Source organism: Muntiacus reevesi, chromosome 3 (genome assembly GCF_963930625.1).
Source record: "Muntiacus reevesi chromosome 3, mMunRee1.1, whole genome shotgun sequence".
In the NCBI taxonomy this organism is placed as follows: domain Eukaryota; kingdom Metazoa; phylum Chordata; class Mammalia; order Artiodactyla; family Cervidae; genus Muntiacus; species Muntiacus reevesi.
The window spans coordinates 188,693,328-188,715,684 of NC_089251.1; the positions used below are offsets into that span (position 1 = coordinate 188,693,328).

The window sequence follows — 22,357 nt, forward strand, 5'->3', positions numbered from 1 at the left end:
TAGTTTTTCACTTTCTGCCATGAGGGTGGTGTCATCTAAGGTTATAGATATTTCTCCCGGCAATCTTGATTACAGCTTGTGCTTCAACCAGCCTGGCATTTCGCATGATTACTCTACATATAAGTTAAATAAGCAGAGTGACAATATACAGGCTTGATGTATTCCTTTCCCAATTTGGAGCCAGTCCGTTGTTCATGTCGGGTTCTGTTGCTTCTTGACCTGCATACAGATTTCTCAGGCGGCGGTGCCTTGGGCTGGAGGTTTCACTTGGGGGCGCTCGCATCTGGCTCGTGGATCGCGCTTCTCCACAGGGGGAACCCTCTGGCTGGGTCTCTAGTTTCTGTGAGTTCCGTAGTCCGCGCGCACCCAGCGCTCCTGGCTTCCGTGCGGCTTCCGGCTGATTGCTGGGCCCCGGAGGGGATGGTGCCGGCTCGGCCCCTGAGGAAGAAGTTGAGCCCGGCGAGTTGAAATTACCTGCAGGCGTCTCCGGCCTTCTGCCCATCCAGTGCCGGAGTTCGGGCCTGACCCGTGCCGCGCTCCTGGCGTCCACGGAAGGCGAGGGTGATGGTCCAGATGGAGACGCAACTGCAGAGCATTTTTGAGGAGGTGGTGGTGAGTGGAACTGCCAGGGATCCTGGGCGATGGCTGGGTGAGGGGGTGGCTCGGGGACAGCGGCTCAAGAAATCTGGCCCGCGCAACCTCTCCCCACGTCTTCCTTGTTGTGACATCGAGTATGTGTGCAGGGGCTGAGCGATTCTCAAACTACTGTCAAATTCAGTCTCATTTGAAATTCACAACACCCTTTGTTACAGACCAGGCTGGTGGGTATTGTTTGTTTCTGCTCGTTGCTGACTAAGGTGATTTGCCCTATGTTGCATTGTATTATTTTGATCGGGAAGGCCCCTCTCCCTCCCTTAAAATAATAATTAAAAAAAAAATCATGTTGTTTACTATTTTTGTTTTTTAACAGAAAACGGAGATTATAGAAGAGGCTTTCCCTGGGTGAGTGTATACATGGCAGATCTTTGTGTTTTTACCTAATTGTAAGATTTTCTTTAGATCTGTCTTGGAGGTTTATAAGATCTACTATTCAGTTTATGTTGAATTACCTTTTTAAAACTAGTGGCAAATAATTCGATTTTTGTTTTTTAGCATGTTTATGGACACCCCTGAAGATGAAAAAACAAAACTTATTAGCTGTCTAGGGGCCTTCAGACAGTTTTGGGCTGGTCTTTCTCAGGTGAGCGCTGCATTTTTAATAAACTCAGTTGATGATTCTTGGCCCTTTATTTTTTTACACTTACTTTGATGTTGCTGTTAAGGTTTTTCTGGAAAAAGAGAAATAAAATTGTCATCATCTTGTCTATTCTGGCTTCCGTTTGTTTCAACTTGTATTCTTCCAGTAGAGAATCTGTATTGAAAAATCAAGTTGACCATAGCACAGTGTGAGTTGTTTTTATTAATCTCTCCCAAGTTAGATTGTATAAAACCATTTTCATCCTATTCTGATTTATTTAGTGCACTTTAGAACAACTGTGTTAGGAGTTGTAATGGATAAAAGCTTCATTCATTTAATCAGCAAAGGAACTGGTCCAGCATTGATACAAAGATATTATAAGAAAGGTACTATAGTAAAGACACAAAGATGCCAAAGTAAGGATCCAAAGGTACTTAAACAAAACTGAGGCAAGTACAGCAAAACTTAATAATAAAGAGCATTCACCAGAAATTGCAGCCTTGTAAAAGATAAAATGTTTGAACCTTAAAGAGCTCATGATCCAGTAGTGCATTACCTTCTTATGATGCCTTATGAATAGGAAGATGAGAAATGTTTACAGTTGAGCCGCTAGTGACTTAAGACTCACTACTCAGAAATGAATTGCATAGTTGCAGTACATTCGTTCTCTTACATTTCTTCTACTTGTGATTATTTTTTAATATATTCGTATGATACAGAATGCAGAGGGGTACCAGAAGTTCCACCTAATGGGTAATCTGCCTTCTGCTTCTCTTAGCTTAGTCATTTGTTTCTTTTTCTGTCTGCAGTCAGTGCTTCCAGTTAGTTTCTTTCTAGAATGTTTAATGCATAGAATCATTGTTATAGAATGTCTGTATGCCATGTACAGTATTCATTAGCACCTTGCTTTTTCCCTCTTAAATTCTCATATTGATGTAATTTTATATCAATCCATTTCAAGTTGCTTCTGCCCTCTTTCTTTCTTATAGCAGCATTATATCTTGTAAAATGGCTGCACCGTCCTTTGTTTAACCAGTCCCCCACCATCTGATAGGTTGCTTCTTACCTTGTTCTCTTTAAATGATACTATAATGAATAGTTTTAGGCAGGGGACATATTGCTGGGTCAGGGGGTATTTCTATGTGTAGTTTTTATAAAAATAATCTAATAGCTTCCATAAGGGTTTTACCAATTTATCCTCCCACTAGCAATATATGAGTGGGGTATATATTGCTATTCCGTCAAGCCTCACAGTAGCATGTTAATGAGCTTTTTGATATTTACCAGTCTAAAGCATGAGAAATTTTATCTCAGTGTAGTTTTATGTTGCATTTCTGTGAGTGATATTGAACATCTTACATCTTTCTAACATATTTTAATGTCTTAATAATTGATTAAACAATTCATGAGTTAAGATAAAACCCTTGTCTTCAAGAATTTTAGATTCTAATGGAGGATCCAGGAAGAAAATAAGTATTTCTAAACCAGCACTGTTTTGTTTTTTTTTTTTCCATTTATTTTTATTAGTTGGAGGCTAATTACTTTACAGTATTGCAGTGGGTTTTGTCATACATTGACATGAATCAGCCATGGATTTATATGTATTCCCCATCCCGATCCCCCCTCCCACCTCCGTCTCCACCCAATCCCTCTGGGTCTTCCCAGTGCACCAGGCCCGAGCACTTGTCTCATGTATCCAGCCTGGACTGGTGATCTGTCTATTCAGCAATAGAAATGTGAGTGAGTGGTAGCACAGCAGGACATCTTGAGGATATTCTGGAATGTAGTCTTTTGTTTGGGCACCACATTTTGGTGTCAGATTTGAAGTTTTGGAAGTCTAAAAGTTGGATATGTCATTATTTCATGACTGACTTGGCTCTTAGGGGTCAGAGTCACTAAACTCTCCTGGGGCTGCTATAGTTCGCGGTGGCTTCCCCCAGTGACGGGCATTCATGTCTGCCGTTAAGGGCACTGCTCTCAGCGCCTTCCTCAGCCTTGGCTAGACTTCTTTGTTGTTCATGGATATGTTCATAAAATCATACTGTTTTTGGAGGTCCCATGTAGTAAAAATGGGGCACGTTTTAATCTATATAATTGTGTGATTTTAAGCTTACTATAACTCAACTACTACATATGAATTTGTTCAGTTATTTTTAAGCTGTTTTCGTCCATTAATTTATAATGAAGTGTCTCACTCATAGTCTTCATATATACTCCCAGATACTATTAGCTATTTGTTATTTATAAAATATAAGTCTAGACCTAAAATGTGATCATTTTCTGATTTTCTAGGAATCTCATGAACAGTGCATCCAGTGGATTGTTAAATTCATTCATGGCCAGCATAGTCCGAAGAGAATTTCTTTTCTTTACGACTGCTTAGCAATGGCAGTTGAGACTGGTCTTCTTCCACCCAGGTATGGTTAATGATGAGTATGAGCAGTCGAAAAATTTCCTTTTGTTTATTAATGTTTAGAAATTGGTTGAGGTGAGTGTTGTAAAAGGATAAGAGAATAAAGAAGGCAGTTACAGTCAGCAAAAAGTGCTTCATAGTATCTCAGTTTTAATTTCGAGGATGCAGTATTCTTGAAATTGTATACTTCAGGTGCTCAAAACCAGGCCGGCTTTGCCTTTTAGCCCAGGGATTAAAATCACTCACTTTGACAAGCTTTTCCAGGTAGTGTTTGTTGTATTTGTTATAGTCACTGATCTGTTTGTTGAATTTTTTAGATTCCACATATAAGTGATGTCATGCAGTATTTGTCTTTCTCTGTCTGACTTATTTCACTTAGCATAATATTCTTCCGGTCTGTCCATGTTATTGCAAATGGAAAAACTTCATTCTTTTTTTGTGGATGAGGAGTAGTTCATTGTGTGTGTGTGTGTGTGTGTGTGTGAGTGTGAGTGTGTGTGTGTGAGAGTAAGTGAGAAAGACATCTTTATCCATTCATCTACTGAGGGACACTTAGGTTACCTTCTTATCTTTGCGATAATAAATAGTGCTGTTATGACCATTGGGATGTGTGTATCTTTTCAGATTAGTGGTTTTGTATTTTTTGGTTATGTACCCAGGAGTAAAATTCCTGGGTCAGTTCCAGTTACCTTTTGCTGCATGTGAATTGCCTCAATACTTCATGGCTTAAAACAGTAATAATCCTTTTATTATTAACATTCACTATTACAGTGCTTGCTTGGACAAGGAGTAGGTAGGATTTTCTCAGGTTTTGTGTTTGCAATTGGATGGTGGCTATGACTGGAGTCATGACAGAGATATTCCCATTCGTGTGCCTGACTGTCACCTGAGAGACATCGGCTGGCACTGTTGGCCAGAACCTGCATATGCCTTCTCTGTGTGACCGTGGCTTTCTCGCAGTGTCGTGGAGTCCAGGAGCAAGCATTCGTAAGAGGGCTCGGCAGAAGCCGTATCACCTTGCCTTGAAAGCCTTCCACTTGCCAGTCTTGGACCTGCCAAACTGAGGGATAGATTTTTTTTCTACCCTTTTGACACTGATACTTTTCCTGGGAGGAGCATCAATATCACATTTTAAAAGACCATGTGGGATCAAAAGTCTTATTGCAGCTAACTTAGAAAAACACAGTTTGCCACTGATTGGTTAATGGTAAACATTTAACCAATAGCTTTTGGTACATTTCTTTCTAGCAAAAATATAATTAATATTACTTAGTTCTACTTTGGAGAAGGCAATGGCCCCCTACTCCAGTCCTCTTGCCTGGAAAATCCCATGGACAGAGGAGCCTGGTAGGCTGCAGTCCATGGGGTCGCTAAGAGTCAGACACGACTGGGCGACTTCCCTTTCACTTTTCACTTTCGTGCATTGGAGAAGGAAATGGCAACCCACTCCAGTGTTCTTGCCTGGAGAATCCCAGGAACGGGGGAGCCTGGTGGGCTGCCATCTATGGGGTTGCAGAGAGTCAGACACGGCTGAAGCGACTTAGCAGCAGCAGTTCTACTTTAGGACTTCCCTGGTGGCTCAAGATGGTAAGGAGTCTGCTTTGGGTTTAGTTCTACTTTGGGTTTAGTCTTTCATATAAGTAAAAAATATAAAATGCTTTATGTAATTTTTTGAAAGTGTGCTTGAGTAATGTACCTTTATGACAATTATTAACACTTACTATGACAAATATAAAATCCAGAGTTTGTGGACCTTGGCTATTAGAGAACTTAGAGAAATTCTGTCTTGTAACTGGAATGGGTATTCGTTTTTTCTAGGATGGTTTGTGAATCCCTGATAAACTCTGACACACTTGAATGGGAAAGAACGCAGCTCTGGGCCTTAACATTTAAACTGGTTCGGAAAATAATTGGAGGGGTGGATTACAAGGTATTTTTTCCGATTATAAAAAATAATCGCTGTCAGATATGATTAATTTTTCAGTGTATATTATTTTAATTTGATATAGGAGAAATGAAGTGGAAACCTTTGTACAGTCTGTCTCTTTTTCTTTGTATTTCCTGAAGGAGTTTAAAATCGCCCAGTGTTTCCCACAGCTCTCTGCTCCTCTCCCAACATTCTTAGAAGTGCAGGCAGACTCAGTTCTCTCACGCCACAGATCTTATGATGAGGCCCCTTTCCAGTGGAAGAGCATAGAGCAGGGAGGTGTGGAATTGAGAAGGGATGTAGGCATCAGCGGACAAAGGGAGGCAATCCCGCTTCACCTGGGCCACCTCGGACACTGTGATTCCTTCACTGGTACCTTCAGCACTCTGCTCCTGACCAAAGCAACAGTAGATACTCTAGTTATGTCTCATAACACAGCTCAGGAACTCCACCGCTGCAGAAGCTTCTGCTTCAGGCAAGCCCCTTTCATTATTGTCTCCTGAAAGACTTGCAGATACCTGACCCTGTGCGTTATATCTGTATTTTCACTGATCTCAAATGATTTAACTGATAATTATTGGCCAGAGTAATGATTTCATACAAAATTGGTTCTAAGAAGCCTTTTCTGATTATTTTCTATTTACATGTACTTCACTTTCCTTAGCAGGTTAATATGTAGTTTTTTACCTCCTTATTTGTATGGTGCTTCATAATTGTTTCTTTCATGTATATGTTCTGTCTGTCTTTTACAAGACTGATCACCTAGTTTATACTATGGAATGAAATGTCTTCTCTGTGTATTAGATTCTGCTCTGAAATAATGCAACTGGTAATAGAGCTGAATAGATGACCAGGTAGCAGAGTAGCCTTATTGGCTAAGTTTGAGGGGTTAAGGTATGTGATGAATGATGGGAAATAGAGAATGAAGTTAGAATATATACCAAAAGGAAGGTGCAGCAAAGGTGGTCTGCCAAAAAGCTGAATATCTGTTGTCCATGTTTTCCAGTGTTTTCAAGTTCTTCCAAATATATTTTTGTCTGTTAAGCTCAAATTAAACTTTTTGGTCCCTCATAATAATAGAAACTTTTGTAATGTTACGAAAGTAAGGAAAGCTGAATGGAATGTGAGAAGTTTAATTTTTATCTATAAGTGACTTCCTTTGTTCATTCATATAGCAAGCCATTCTTTAAAATTCTGCTTTGGAACATGATGCTTCTCTTGGGTTAATGTTAGGGGTTTGAATGTTGGCTTTGGTTCAGAAAAATTAAAAGTGTGACTTTGAGGGTTACATATTTTTCCAAGTATATAATCTTTGAAAGCTTTAGGCATTTTAACCAGCACCTGGGACTTTTTAAAAATTTAATCTATGACTTTTTGTTCTACCAGGGTGTTCGAGATCTCTTAAAAGTGATTTTGGAGAAAATCTTGACGATTCCCAATACAGTGAGCTCGGCTGTTGTACAGCAGCTTTTGGCAGCCAGAGAGGTAAGTTAAACGTGTCTGCAATTCATGGGTCATCTCCTGAAGATGTCTAGTTTTATGGTTCTGTGCTTTTAAAATTTACAGTAGTTTGTAAAATGTTCCATTTCTTTACTTCCACAAAAATCACATTTTAAAGGTACTGTTTCACTTCCACTGTATTTCAGAAGGAAATTTTCCATTTTAATTCATAGTTTTTAATTATGAAAACAACAATATTGATGGTATTGTATCTTCAACCGTTAGGAGATGTCAGCCTATGAGCCACTTTAAAGGTCTTTGTGCTTAGTACCTAGTGTTGCAAGAACTGTTACTTTAGTCTATTGCCTTCCTGTTGGTTTTAGTCACTCAGTCGTTTCCGACTCTTTTTGACCCCATGGACTATAGCCCGCTAGGCTCCCCTGTCCATGGGATTCTCCAGGTAAGAATACTGGAGTGGATTGCCATTCCCTTCTCCAGGGGATCTTCCCGACCCGGGGATCGAACTTTGGTCTCCTGCATTTCAGGCAGATTGTTTACCACCTGATCCAACAGGGAAGCCTACCAATATTTAATGCATGTTCAGTGTTACATACTATCAGGAATCTAGTCTGTTATTTACTATCAGCAATCATTGTGTTTATCTTCATTTTTAGATATTCACACTTAAATGAATTTTTATGCTATATTTAGGCCAACTGAATCCATGAAATAATATCTCTACTTTTTAAATATTGTTGTTGTTGGATTTAAATGGCACATCTGTGGGACTATTCAAAATAATAACATAGCCCTTTTATTTTTTCTAGGTTATAGCATATATCTTGGAAAGAAATGCTTGTTTACTACCAGCATATTTTGCAGTCACAGAGATCAGGAAACTATATCCTGAGGGAAAACTTCCACATTGGGTAAATTTGATGTGTGTTTTTTTTTTTTAATTTTTAATAGAAATTTATATTAAAAATTATATTAATCTGATTTTTTGTGTGCTAATTTTTTAATGGTCACTTTATCCTTAGATAATATGTGATTTTTTTTTTATGATGCATTTCTTTCATTTCTCTGCTGTTCTGCTGAGATAGTTTATATATATCATTTCGTAAAATATACGCAGCTTCATCAGATAGCTAAGGACATGGTGATATGACCTGGCTTAATCCAGGGACAAACAAACTGGTAAGTAATTGTTTAGGAGGAAGTGAAAGAGAACTAACCTTTGAGTAGTTTTATGTGCCAGGAATTGTACTAAATCTTTACATATTATCTTGTTTTGTGTAAATGATTCTTATATTCAGAGCAATCTTGATTTTATTTTTCTACTTACTTGTTTTCATTTTATTTTGTTTTAGTTACTTGGAAACCTGGTATCAGACTTTGTGGATACCTTCAGGCCAACAGCAAGGATAAACTCCATTTGTGGTAGGATTATAATTTAAAATATTCTAAATAGTACCTGATTTTTAGCAAGCTGACTACTGAACCAAGTTGACGGATGAAATCTTACACATGTCTTGGTGACTTGCTATCTTAGTGTAACTCTAGGAGCATATACTCTAGAAGCGTATATCTCTATAGCATATACCTCTGCTCCCCAGACACCTGGAATTCTCAGCAAATCTGTCTCTCTGACTCTAGTGCACCACATTGTCTGACTCCCAGCCCATTCCAGTTCACACCTTTGCTCTGTATATAATTTATTTTGTTTTCCACTTGTTTCATGTTTATTAGAGTCTCTGAATTTCCTTTTAAAAATAAGCACATGATTTGCAGTTTTTACAATTCTCATATGTATATTCATGAATTACTTCTAGAAATCATGGTAGCCTGAGCACAGCATGGGATTATAGACCCTTATTTAATCAATGACCAAGTTTTTAGCACTTTTTGTGAGTCAGGTGCTATTCTGGCCACTGGAAATACAGAAAAGAAATGAAAAGGACACTAGACCGATAATTCTTAGGCTTTTAGCTTTTATAACTGAGTGGATATTGACATCATTTAATGAATTATGGAAAGTGGTGCAGATTTGAGAAGAGTGAGGATGAATTTAGTTTATGTTATATTGAACTTAAGGCGCCTGTAGGACATCCCAGTGACAACATTTTATCAGGCATTTGGATACATGGACTGATTAATAGTCAAGTACTACATCTAAGACCTCTAGGAACATCCTGTTTAAAGTTACTTAGTTTGACCCAAGATTAAAGGTCTTTAAACTTTTTCTATAAATGGTGATACAACAGATATTTTTGGCATTGTGGGCTATGCATTCTTAGAGCTACTCAACTCTGCCCTTAGAGTGCAGAAGGAATAGAGTTCCAGTGAAACTTAATGGGAGCAGGTGGATTTGGTTCATGGATTGTGGCTTGCTGAACTCTGTCCCTGGACAAATGCAACATTTGTGAGTTTGGAAGTCTTGAACAAATTGGTCTTTAACCACCTGGGCTAAAAATATTCAAAGAAAATTCCCAGACTTCTAGCTAATTAAAACATATTTTTAACCAGTGCCTGGTTCAGCATGATATTCATTAGCTGTTTGTAGTGTGAATGAAAGACTAGGCATTGCTATGTTCACATTTACTTACAAGCCTTTTTTGTAATACCTACAGGCCGTTGCAGCCTTCTACCAGTTGTAAATAACTCGGGTGCCATTTGTAATTCATGGAAATTGGACCCTGCAACTCTCCGTTTTCCTTTGAAAGGCCTTTTGCCATATGATAAGGTATGTTTCTCAAGATGAAGGAGCTTTTGATCCTTCATAGTCTTCATCCAAGATTATATATTGTGTAATGCTAAATTATCTCTTCATAGACTGAAAAAGTAAATATTCAATGAAAGATAGTTTATAACCATAAACCATGGTTTATGTCATGATTTCACGATCCAAGTTTAGCCTGTGGTTTGTAATCTTGCAGGTGTTTACATTCCAGCGGTCCACTTCTGGCAAAGTACTTGGTGTTAGAAAACTGAATTTTTAATTGATTCCTTGTTTTCACTTTTCCTTTACAAAGTAAGGACCAAAAGTGAATTTGCAGTGTCCCTAAAACTTGAAGAGTGAGCTTCCTTATTTGTTGCATTTTTTGTCAAAAGGGGAGAGGTGGGGAAGGACAAAAGTAGAGTAGAAATTTCTCAAGGAGAAAAATCCACATATATCCATAATATGAAATATGAGGTATAGACATAAAGCTTTGATGAAACACATATGGCAGATTTATCTTACTATCTTGGGGTTTGGCGTGATGACAGAGCAGGTTATAGGGAGGGCCAAATAGTTTTCATGTAAATGTTTCATGTCAAAAATGATGTAGAGAGTGATTGGGAAACTTATCCCAAAGTGAAGGAGGATAAAATAGTACAACTAAGGTGACAATCCACAGCTCTTGGGATATTAGTCAGCAAAACTTTGAAAGATGAAAAAGTGATAAACTACATGGAATTTATAATCAAAGCAGTAATAAAACCAGGTAAACTTATTGTGTACTTCCTATATGCCAGGCACAGTTTTAAGAACTTTACTTTGTAACAGCTTATTCTTAACTATCATCTTAATATTTCCACTATCCAGGTGATGAAACTGAGACACAGAGTGGGGTGTTAACTTTAGCAGACAGTATGGTCCGGATTTGAGCTCAGATAATCTGATTCGGAATCTACACTATAAAGCCCTGTGCTGCCAATGCACTTGTCCTGCCGAATCTGGAAATTATGTTTATGTTTACACATGCAGAATAATGGTTAGAAACTGCCCCCTTTCCTCTTTGATTAGATTTCTGGGCAGAAAATCCTTTCCTTACAGTGATGCTTAAGACTTTCACATGACTGTGGCCGAAGCCATTCTAAGGTTTTCTCTGTGACCATGGGCAAGTCCCTTCAACTCAGTTACGTCATTTATGAAATGAAGGGTGGGAGCAGATTAATTGTAAACACTAAAATCCTTTGATTTTTTCCCACTAGATACTGCCTACTGTGTGAAGGTAACAAGAGCCTTTAGAGGCTTTTTTTATCCCAATTTCAAATTTTTTGAATGAACATTAACTCTAATCTTGAAGCAATGATTTTCTTTATTTTCTTTAAAGGATCTGTTTGAACCACAGACTGCTTTGTTGAGATATGTTTTGGAGCAGCCTTATTCCAGGGATATGGTCTGCAATATGCTAGGTTTAAATAAGCAGGTACTGTACTATGCTGGAAACCTAGTAAACTCTGCATAGAATCTGCACTATTCTTTTCTCTTTTCTTTGCTGTAGCAACTGAGCAAAACAGTTAAGAACTATTCGATGATTTTTTTTTAGTATATGGTTTATTAAGTAATGTATTATTTCTATCATTTATATATTGCTTTAAGAATGTTTAAATTAAAAAGGAGATATTTTAAAAGTTGGTTTATTTTGCATTGCTTTTTTTTCTATAAGGCCAGTTTCAAGTATACCTTTTGCCAGAGAAACCTACACATGACTTAACCATAATTTTTGACATTATTTTTTTTTTTTTTGGTTTGGGTGTCTATTTTTATAACCCTTGGTATCTTCAGCGTGGCCTCAATTGCTGTTTTTTTTTTTTTTTTCTTTTTGGTGTATGTTTTTGGTGGTTTAACATGTGGGCGGGTTTGTGCTGACTCTGGGTTCCTTGAGGCTGGCCTCATAGTCACTGTTTTGTCTTTTCTTTTTTTCTTCCTTTATTTTTGTTCTGTCCTGTCTTGTCCTGCCCATCCTCCAATGCTCTAGACCTTGAACATTGCTCAGGTATGTTCACAACCTTACTGTTGTATTGTGACTAACGATACGCTGGCCGCTTTGTAGCCACTGATTCCATTTAGAGAATACATGTATGGTCGGGGCTTGAAATTGGCAGGACCATGCTGAGACCAAGGCCACTGAAATGAATTTCTTCTTGGGATTATGAGAGTTGTTTTTGGTGGATTGTTTTTGGTTTTGGTTTTTGGTGTTTGTTTGTTTTTTGGTTTTTTTTTTAATATTCTTTTTTCTTTTTTCTTTTTTTTTCAATCAAGAGACAACACCTGGCACTTGATAAAGCCTGTCACTTTTTGATGAGTTGTTTTTCCTTCCCACTCCATTTTACTGTTTTTCCTACCTTAGGGCTAAAGCTAGCCTGGTGGAATTTTCAGAGATGGAAAGATTTGTGGTGGCCTTTATCTTTCCAGATAATTAAAGCATAAACAAACAACAACATCATTAAAAATACCTGCCTTGCTTTGCCTAAAAACAAAAACAAATTAAAAACAAAACAAAAAAAGAGAAAAAAACAGTTTAACAGAGATATGTTACTTTTACAAGTTGGAGTGGTAAGCTTTACATGGGGAAGCTTTTTTGGAAACGTGGAGGTTGACTGAGAAATGTCACACTCTTAGGTGACCCCACACCTGCTTGACAAACACGCTTCTTTGTCAGTCTTTGCCGGAAGTGACCCCCTCCTGGCGTGAGCGCCTCAGTGGAAGGCCACGTGTGGTAGGAGGAGCACAAAATGGCCAGACTCTATAAAACGGACTCTTGTACGTTCCCAAGTCTGTTCCAGGACTTTTCACCTTTGAGATTTTAAGCAAAATAGTGGTTCTCATTATTTTTGTTAAAAATTTTTGAGCCCAGCATATTAAAATAGACCAGCTTTTTGATTTTAATAAGACGTTCTCGTCCAAGTTATATAAAATAGCGTTGCTGTTTGCAATACTATAGTGAAGGTTGTGCCAGTGCTTCCATTTATAAAGCCCTATTTTTAAGGACATATAGCTTGGCCATAAAACTTGCTCAGTGTTGAAACTTTGCATGCCAAACCTCACCCTAGTAGCAGTATCTCTTTTATTATTTTAAGTTTTTTCTTCTGAAAAATTTACCAAGTCTCCTTGTTTGGACAAGCCTTTGTTCATGTGAAACTGAAACTGCTTCACACCACAGTATCTGACAGTTACCTCACATAACCTGTCAATGTAACATCTTAAACACCAAGTCATTAACTCTGATGAGCTTTCACTTGAGTTAGAGGTAAGTATTCAGTTAACCTTGAAAGAATGCTTTCATGCTATGTCTTAAACCTAATTTTTGCAATGAACTTTAAGGCATACTTGACTCAGTTTTTTTTTTTTTCTGCAGTTTGGTGAATAAACATACCCATGGTCATTTTAATCCCACCCCCCAGATATCCTTAGCCATCCTTAACTTTTTGCTTTTGGAGGGCAGCTCTTCTCAAATGAGAAATTGATGAAATTTAGAGAAGGATATTTCTGATCTGATCCTTTCAATAACAAGTTTCAACCTAAAAAAAGTTTATGACTAAGACATAAATCCATAAAAAATAAAGTTTATAATGGAAATGCTGACAGAACATTATTAGTATTGATCCCACTATAGTGTAAACATTGTCAAAAGTTCACAATTCATCAGTAATTGTTTTGGTAGAAAACACTGTAGTGAGTGGATTTGTAAATGTAAGGTATATGCCAAATTGACATATTATTTTTACCACCTAGAAAGTAGGGTGGAAAATGAGAGCACACTGTGTAAGAAGCATATGATTAAAAATTAACAAGTTATTACATCTTTTATCATTACAGAACTATATCCTGCACTATACTTTCTTATCCTTTCTCTAGCAATGCAATAATTTACTTAAAGCTTTGAAACCTTTTAAGAACTGTCCATATTGTATTTTCCAGTAGGAATTGGGCTTTGGTACTTTATCCTAAAATCGGTTGCATTCAGAAGGTCATAAACAGCCCAGTTCTGCGACCAACAGGGTAGAGTGTTCACAGTGGAAGAATCCTGTTTTGTGTGTTTGCACAACAGTTTGTATTCCTTCTACAAAAAGGAGCATTACAAAACAGATCCATCCTCAAGCTCTTACATGTTGGTGTATGAACTCTGACCATGCTGAGATGGTGAGGTACTAGACTGATCATTCAGTTTATCCTTAAAAGGCACCATTGAAAGTGGTGTTTACTGGCAGGGGACTCCAGTTCTGGTTGGTAGAGAATGTGATAAATGAAATACAAAGGGATTTTTCTTCCCAAGTTGTCCTGAATAGATACTGCTTTAAAATTAATTTCTGTCTCTGAAATAATGGTTTTTAAATTAACCAATGCCTGCCTAGGTTCATGGGCTTCCCAGGTGGCACCAGTGTTAAAGAACCCATGTACCAGTGCAGGAGATGAGAAACGCAGGCTCGATCCTTGGGCTGGAGGATCCCCTGGAGGAGGGCATGGCAACCCACTGTAGTATTCTTTTTTTTTTTTTTTTTTAAAGATCAGAGTTTTAATTAATTTCCATACTGATAAAAATAATTCCATGAATTCTGTAAACCATTGCATAAATGCTATAGTGTAAAAAAATTTAAACAAGTGTTAACTTTAAACAATTCACTACGAGTAAATGATTATGCATTATAAATACTACCTTCTGGGTTAAGAAAACTCCATCCCAATAACATTCTCATCTAAACACTCTAACATACAGATTGGGGCTTCCCACTGCAGTATTCTTGACTGGAGAATCCCACGGACAGAGGAGCCTCGTGGGCTACAGTCCATAGGGCCGCAAAGAGTCGGACACAGCTGAAGCAGCTTAGAAAGCACACACCTAATTATAATATGTTAAAATTGTACCACATAAGCAGTACCAAAACCATTACATGGAAATATCAGGGGCCGCTTAATAGAGGATATGGTTACTAAGACTGCCATTTTAAATAGTGGTGGGAAAAAATCAGGGGTATGGGTGGGGGTTAATATTCATGTTTCCATTAATGCCTTGTGCCTGATTTTTAGGCTGAAAATCTAAAATAAATTTCCAATACAGTTTGAACCATTATGCAGAAATTAAAATGCTGAATTTAGATTCTTACTGTTAAAAAGAGGCTTTAACTAAACATGCATATATGTATGATATAAGCTAATTCAACTTATCTACCTACTTCTTGAAGACTTAAATTCATGAAAGCTTTCAGCAACTTGTGAATAGTCATAGACATAGATAGCATCCACTGACTGCCAGTGTAGTGATTGATAATTAGCCTTTATTCACAAGTCATTAAACTGATTTACAGATTTGTTCCACTTTATAAAATAATTTATGTGGTAGAGACTCTTAATTTTAATGTACTTATCTTTTAGCAGTTGAAAACTAAAATAAAACTTACTCTAAAGTAGTTAGCAGCACAGCTCATTTTATAATCTATACTTCTCTCTCTCTCTCTTTTTTTGGTATTATTAAAATTGGCAAGTAAAAGAAGAACATAAGTTTAAGCTATCCCTAAGCTTGGTTTGAGAACTATCCTTGGATTTAACCAAAAACACCTGGGAAATACAGAGTTAATTTTGACATGTTCTTCTCCCCTCAGACTAAGTAGCTGCATTTGGTGCCCGAGATATACCTGTTAACTGTTAACAGTTAAATCATTAACTGTTAACAGAAAATTTGGGGGTAATTTTGAGTCTTAATACATATTGAATGGTTGTCAGCTTTGACTGTAAATTTCCTAGTTCTTACTTTGCCAAAATCTTAGTATTTTTGGTTTTCCTCTAAATCATGAATTACTTGACCATAAATCACTGCACTTCTAAAAATATATAGGTTAAAATTCAGTTCTTTAAAACAAATAGCTAGTACTAACATGGAAAACTCAAAAAAATGACCCAGGTGCTAAAAACCAACTTGGTTTAGTTTGTTCTTTTTCCCTGAAGCAGATTGATGGAAGACTGTTGTGGGTGGAGGAATAGATGACAAATTGGTTAGTTTCCAAACTAGAACCAAATTCCCATCACTAACGAAAAATTCCTACTGGAAATCCTGGCTTTACTTCTTTTCACAAATTTTTCTGACTCTTGTATACTTTGAATGATCTCACTCTAAATTTGTGTTCTCTGACACATTTCTTAGGTTGTTGGTGGTTGGCAGAACTAGTGAATTTCAAGCCCTGTACACAGTAGTTTTGCATGCTGATTTAAGAAATAGTTTGTAGTGTTGTCTGTTGCACTTTGCTCTGCTTCATAATGATAATTACATTTGGAGGAAAAGTACTGTAGTCCCAACTGGTGGTGTTAATATTGCTCTTTGTAAAACTGTAATGTGGTTGAACTGTGATCATGGCATTGTGTTTTTGGAAAAATTATGAAACAACCATTGATGCTTACTGTTTTGGATAGATGTTTGTTTTATTTGCATGCTTTAAGGAAGTGCAGCTATATTGGAGCTTTACAAGTTTGGAGCTGGCAGAAAGCATGCAAAAGAGGGGATGCTATTCATTATGTTTTGTTTTTTTCCAAATTCGTCCCCATTTTGCATTTCCCCCTAAATTTAAGGAAATCATATCCCTTTTTCATGGCAAAAGACTAATAATCACATCTAAAGTTTATAGGGAAAGCATCTGTATTAGTATTGTATTCATTAGTAAGGCTTCCAACTGCCTGGCTATTAAGTCATATAACATATTTTATTAAAAATATGAAAATGGCTTAAAATATGGCTTAACATTTCTTTTGATAAAAGCTTTTGAATCGCTTTAAAAAGTATAAACCTTTTTGCCTCTAGAAAGGGAAGTTGCATTTTCATTTTTAGTGTTTAAACTCAATTCTTTTTCTTGTTTTAGATTTTAAAATAGTCTAATTTAAAATTAAAGCTGCATAATGTTTGATTTCTAAGAGGGAAGAACATAGCTTTAACTTTGAGGCCTTTTTTTTTTTAATAGAGGAAGTTTCCATTTCAGTATCAAATAAGTACCACACTTTGAAAAACAGACATTGAATATTTAGATATACCTCTGTGTATAAAGCTAGTGTAAACCAGTGGTGATTACTTTTAAGTAAATAGATCACACACTGCTTTGTTCACTCTCTTGTCATAATGTGTGATTCCTGGAAATCCAGGGTTTTCATATTTTGAGTTAGATTGCAAAATTAATACTGTTACCACCATTTCATGTTTCTTTAAAATGCTCTTTGTTCAAGAAATAAATAACAGAATTTTCTACTGTGTAATTCCCTCTGTCATACTGGAACAATGATGTCTGTAGTACAAGTCAAAAGCTGATGGGAAGCCTGTTTTAGGTGAGACCTGAAAACTAATTTTTTATGAAACTCATCCTCTGTAATCATATAACATGGTGCAGCTTTAATGGACTAAACCTAGCCTTAACTTTCTAAGTTCAACGTCATTCCATGCTTCCTGGCCTCTCTGTTACAATGAACGCCCCTTGACTGGTAACTTGGGAGCTGACCGGGAGGCTCTTGGAATACTGTATTCAATCTCTGCCCCACAGCACAAACAGCGCTGCCCTGTGCTAGAGGACCAGCTGGTGGACCTGGTGGTGTACGCCATGGAGCGGTCCGAGACGGAGGAGAAGTTTGATGACGGGGGAACCAGCCAGCTCCTCTGGCAGCATCTCTCCAGCCAGCTCATTTTCTTTGTGCTTTTCCAGTTTGCAAGTTTCCCACATATGGTCCTTTCTCTTCATCAGAAGGTGAGTGCACGCCCTCTCTCAGAGCCATTTCACCTGCTGATGAGTCTATTTCAGACGAGTGTATCTAGTGAAACAGAAGTTCCGAGCTCTGATTTCTCTTTTGTTCATTGCTCTTATGATTTCTTCACTTTTCACTTTGTTGTCACTGTTAAAACTGGATCCATTTATTTATTCCACATATTCACAACGCCAGGGCCAGGAGATACAAAATGAAAAGGTACTAATATAGTACCCTCAAAGAGCTCCTTACTGGTGAGAAAATGTAGGTATAAACAATTGGATTATAATAATAATGGAAACATGTTTCCTTGCAATAGAAATGAAAGAGAAAAGTCCCTGTTAAAGACACCCAAGAATGACTTTATTAAAGGGGGCTTGAAACTATTACTTGAAAGACAAGTGGAAATTTGCCAAGGGGAAAACATAGGAAAGTGTTTCCATGGCAATAAAATGATCATTTAGAGGCAGAAATGTGTGAAAACATGAAAGAAAACTATAGAAGGGAAAGTGTTGGTTAGATGAGGAAAGCAGGATAGTAAGATCAGACATGGAGACCTTTATATGCCCCTGTGTTTGTTCTGAGGATTTAAAATTTACTTTAGGAAGTAAATGAGGAATGGAAAGACATCATCAGATACAAGCTGGAAAAATTACTGCTAAGCATCACATATGGGAAGACAGTGATGTAGAGATGAATGAAGCCAAAATCAGAGGCCAGGAAACTAGTAAGGGAGCCGTTGCAGTGCCTGGGGGAGAGAGGCTGAGGCCTAAACCAGGAGAGAGGAGGAGCGAGAAAGCAGGTTGGCGGGGAAGTGTATTAATAGGACGTGATGGTAATAGGTGACAGAGAGAGTGTCAGGTATCTAGGACCATTCACTGGCTTCTGCTTTGGCAGTGAACGAAAGAGGAGGACAGTGAATCCAAAACAGAATACGTGTGGCAAAGTAAGTGTGTGGGAAGGGTTGGTTTTAGGCACAAGGCTTTATACACATTGAATAGGAGTAAAATGAGTGGTGATATACCTGTAACATCTTGATAGCCTGGATTATCTTGGGGAAATTTTTCATAAGAGTTGTTAAAATCCTTTTAACCACCTCTTACTTACCACCCCTATCTCCACCAGTGGTTTCTGTTACAATCTGTAGGAAACCAGGAAAGGTATTTTTTATAACCAGTCCTTTTTGAAGAGTGAAAAATCAATAAATTTAACCTTTTTGTTATAATAATAACAAACTCTGGTATTTTTTTAATTTATTTTTAATTGGAGGATAATTGCTTTGCAGTGTTGTATTGGTTTCTGCCATGTATCAACATGAAGCAGCCACAGGTGTGCATGTGTTCCCTCCGTCTTGAACCTCCCTCCCACCTCCCACCCCAGACTGCTTGTGTTTTGATGCGGTATTTTTAGTAAAATTCCCATATTAAACTTGATTCTCGTGCACACATACTCGACTTAATTTTATGTCTAAAACATTTCATTTTTGATTTGCATAGTTGTTTTGGAAATCAGGGAGAAGCAATATTAATTTTAAAAGCGTTGCTGGGTGTGCCTTGAGTAGAGACAAAGTAATGAGTAAATGCCAAAGTTAGGTGCTAACTTTCTGAGAACCAGATTTCTCTCTCTTTTTTTTTTCTTTAAACTTTATATATCTGTTTCTTTAACTGTGTAGATGTGCATTTAAATATCTTTTACAGTTGGCGGGGCGAGGACTGATTAAAGGCCGAGACCATCTTATGTGGGTTCTCCTACAATTCATTTCTGGGAGTATTCAGAAAAATGCACTCGCTGACTTCCTCCCTGTCATGAAGCTCTTCGACCTTCTGTACCCAGAAAAAGAAGTAAGTTTGGCTAGTATGATTAGAATTATGTCTAGTTTATGTATAAGAATGTTAGTGTAATTTTGTGGAAAGAGCACTGGACTTGAAAAATGGAAACATGATTCTTTTCCCAGTTTTTGTAATAGCTGTAATCACGGGATGGACATTCAGTCTCTCTTGACATTAGTTCATTTCTATGTAAAATGAAGAAATTTAACTAGATTGTTTCTGAAGTTTATCTTTAATCACAGTCAAATCACAGTTGAACAGCTAGTATGACAAGCTCTTTCTCTATATTTTAAAAAGGTTTACAATTTTTTAAGAGCGTGAAACTGTTTTAATGTATACATATTTAAGGACCAAATAACATCAGTATCTGTTAATTTTTTTTTTTTTTTTGGTTGTTTGCTAATTGAGTATGTCACAGTAGTAAAGTCGCTGTCGTGTCTGACTCTTTGTGACCCCAGGGACTGTAACCTATGAGGTTCCTCCATCCATGAAATTTTCCAGGCAAGAGTACTGGAGTGGGTTGCCATTTCCTTCTCCAATGTCACACTAGTGCTTATTATATAAGGTGTTTGAAATATGGTATGTTTTAATGATTGCCATTTTTTTAGGAACATTTTATTATGGAAGTTTTTAAATGCACCAAAAATGTAGAGTAAGTTAAAAAAAGAAACTCTCATGTACCCATCACCAAGAAATGTTCTTATTTCTTCTTTCCTTCTCATCTTGTTTTTCCTAATGCTGGATAATTTTAAAGCAAATTCCAGACATCTGTGTCATTTCACCCATCAATATACAGTATGTCTGATGGCTACTCATTTAGATTGCTTATCTCTTACATGTTGTTGAAAAGCATACATGTGACTCCTAGAAATTCTCTATTCATGTTTATCACACTCAGTAAAATAATGATGTGATTAATTTTTTCATATGATGTGTTTAAACTTTAAAAAATAAAAATTTAATGATTGTGGATGCTCTGTGACAGTAGAAAAAGCTTGATTAAGCACCTACGAATTTCTGTTATTTTCTTGGAAAGTAAAAGCAATCTTTTAGTAGTTTCAATATCTGATAGCTGTTAGATCTTCTGATTTGTATTATTGAACAAAGGACAGCTGGAGATTCCTTAACACAGGATGTTTTAAAAAGGAATCCAGTGGAATTGGGTGACTGTAATACATATAATTAGTTCACTCTGCTCTCTTATAATATGCAAATTGTTCTTTTTTAGTTTATCCCGGTTCCTGACATTAACAAACCCCAGTCAACTCATGCCTTTGCCATGACCTGCATTTGGATTCACCTCAACAGAAAAGCCCAAAATGACAACTCCAAACTACAGATTCCAATACCTCACTCCCTAAAACTTCACCATGAGTAAGTTGTTTGTAGCTTGACAGTTCATTTTTTTAACTTAATAGTGGGGTGAAGGCTAATGATAATTGTCTTAGTATTTATATAAAATATGAAAATTTTCCAGCATCCACTGGAGGTAAGGATAAATATTTAATGTGTACATTATAACTAAGAACCTGATCAATACCTGCAGCAGAAAGCATTTAGAAGATTAACCCATCCTGTTTATATGTGTGGGGATATATATATATATTTCTTTTTTTTTTTTTTTTAATTTTCAGGTCTATTTTTGCTTTTCTGTATTTTACCTTAGTTAAAATACTTAATTTCCAAAAATATGTAAAAATGTTTCAGAATATCTTAGATTTGAGCATGATTGAGATATCACTCACTCCCTGGGCTGCCAGGATTGACTGAACTGATCTGGTTGGCATGCTCTCTTACATTATTTCCAAAGCTGTGATTACCCAAAAAAGATGCACTTTTTTAGATAGGACTGGGCTTCCATCAAGGATGTTAATTCCCACCTAGACCTTCTGAAAAAGACTGTCAGGTCTGTTCATGGGAGACTTCAGGGTAGTCGGATTTCACATTTCATTTGACTTTCATTGTATGATACCCCTTAACCATTTTTCCTTAGTGACATCTGAAATGAAGGCATTTGAATGTTCTTAAGCAAGTAGATAATAGATAGAAGCCTAATTTATGAATCTGTGACTTATTTCTTCATTATCTGAGTCTTAGTGCAGTATATGTAGTACCTATTTAACAACTATTCTTTGTTCACTTTTAACTGCTAACATTCTTTCTGAAATGCTGCTTAAACCTTTCGTGTGTCAGCACTCATTTGGCAGAAACTATGATATCTATAGGAATAAAGATAGTATATTTGTTCAGTCACTCAGTCACGTCCAACTCTTTGTGACCCCATAGATGATAGCCCGCCAGGCTCCCCTGTCCTTTACCATCTCCCACAGCTTGCTCAAACTCTTGCATGAAATTAAACTTTTATTTTAAAAAAATGCAGATTACCTTTCTGGAATTTATTTTCATTTTTTTCTATTTAATGGAACTTGAAATTTTAGGTTCCTGCAGCAGAGTCTTAGAAATAAGAGTTTACAAATGAATGACTATAAGATCGCCCTGCTATGTAATGCATACTCTACCAATTCAGAATGTTTTACGTTACCTATGGGAGCTCTGGTGGAAACTATTTATGGAAATGGAATTATGAGGATACCACTTCCTGGAACGAGCTGTTTGGCTTCAGGATCTATTACGCCCTTACCAATGAACCTCCTGGATTCACTGACAGTTCATGCCAAAATGAGGTATATTTTTTTTGTTTGTTTGGTTTTATGTCAGGAAATTGATATCAGTGTAGTAAAGACTTGATTTCATGATTATGTGTGTATATTTTATGATCAGATATATTTTAAAAAACCTTTAGGTTTATTCTATAACAAAAATGGTATTGTTTATTATGGGAATTCTAGAATATACATATAAGCCCAAAGAAAATGAAAATAATTGCTATAATCCCTCCTTGAAAAATAAGCATTGTAAAATTACATTTATATATGTATATTCTGAGTCCTTTTTCTGTGTATATATATATGAATTTATAGGGGTTTTTTTTGTTTTTTTCAAACATGTGCTCTTAACTACAGTACTG

General features: G+C 36.9%; 1 protein-coding gene across 3 annotated transcripts in view; it reads left to right on the forward strand.

Moving 5' to 3' along the window:
• The first annotated feature begins 378 nt into the window (after nt 1–378).
• Nucleotides 379–22,357, forward strand: part of MED23 (mediator complex subunit 23) — a 43,211-nt gene continuing 21,232 nt past the window's right edge. The window contains exons 1-15 of one of the 3 annotated variants that reach the window (XM_065931335.1): nt 379–612; nt 971–1,002; nt 1,153–1,240; nt 3,530–3,654; nt 5,469–5,580; nt 6,964–7,062; nt 7,845–7,946; nt 8,388–8,457; nt 9,648–9,760; nt 11,115–11,210; nt 11,763–11,780; nt 17,302–17,502; nt 19,198–19,341; nt 20,558–20,703; nt 21,768–22,013. In XM_065931335.1, coding sequence (XP_065787407.1) covers nt 565–612; nt 971–1,002; nt 1,153–1,240; nt 3,530–3,654; nt 5,469–5,580; nt 6,964–7,062; nt 7,845–7,946; nt 8,388–8,457; nt 9,648–9,760; nt 11,115–11,210; nt 11,763–11,780; nt 17,302–17,502; nt 19,198–19,341; nt 20,558–20,703; nt 21,768–22,013 — 1,640 coding nt within the window. In that variant the 5' untranslated portion in view covers nt 379–564. The remainder of the gene's footprint in view (nt 613–970; nt 1,003–1,152; nt 1,241–3,529; nt 3,655–5,468; nt 5,581–6,963; nt 7,063–7,844; nt 7,947–8,387; nt 8,458–9,647; nt 9,761–11,114; nt 11,211–11,762; nt 11,781–17,301; nt 17,503–19,197; nt 19,342–20,557; nt 20,704–21,767; nt 22,014–22,357) is intronic. The other 2 variants (XM_065931336.1, XM_065931337.1) reach the window with 2 other exon arrangements.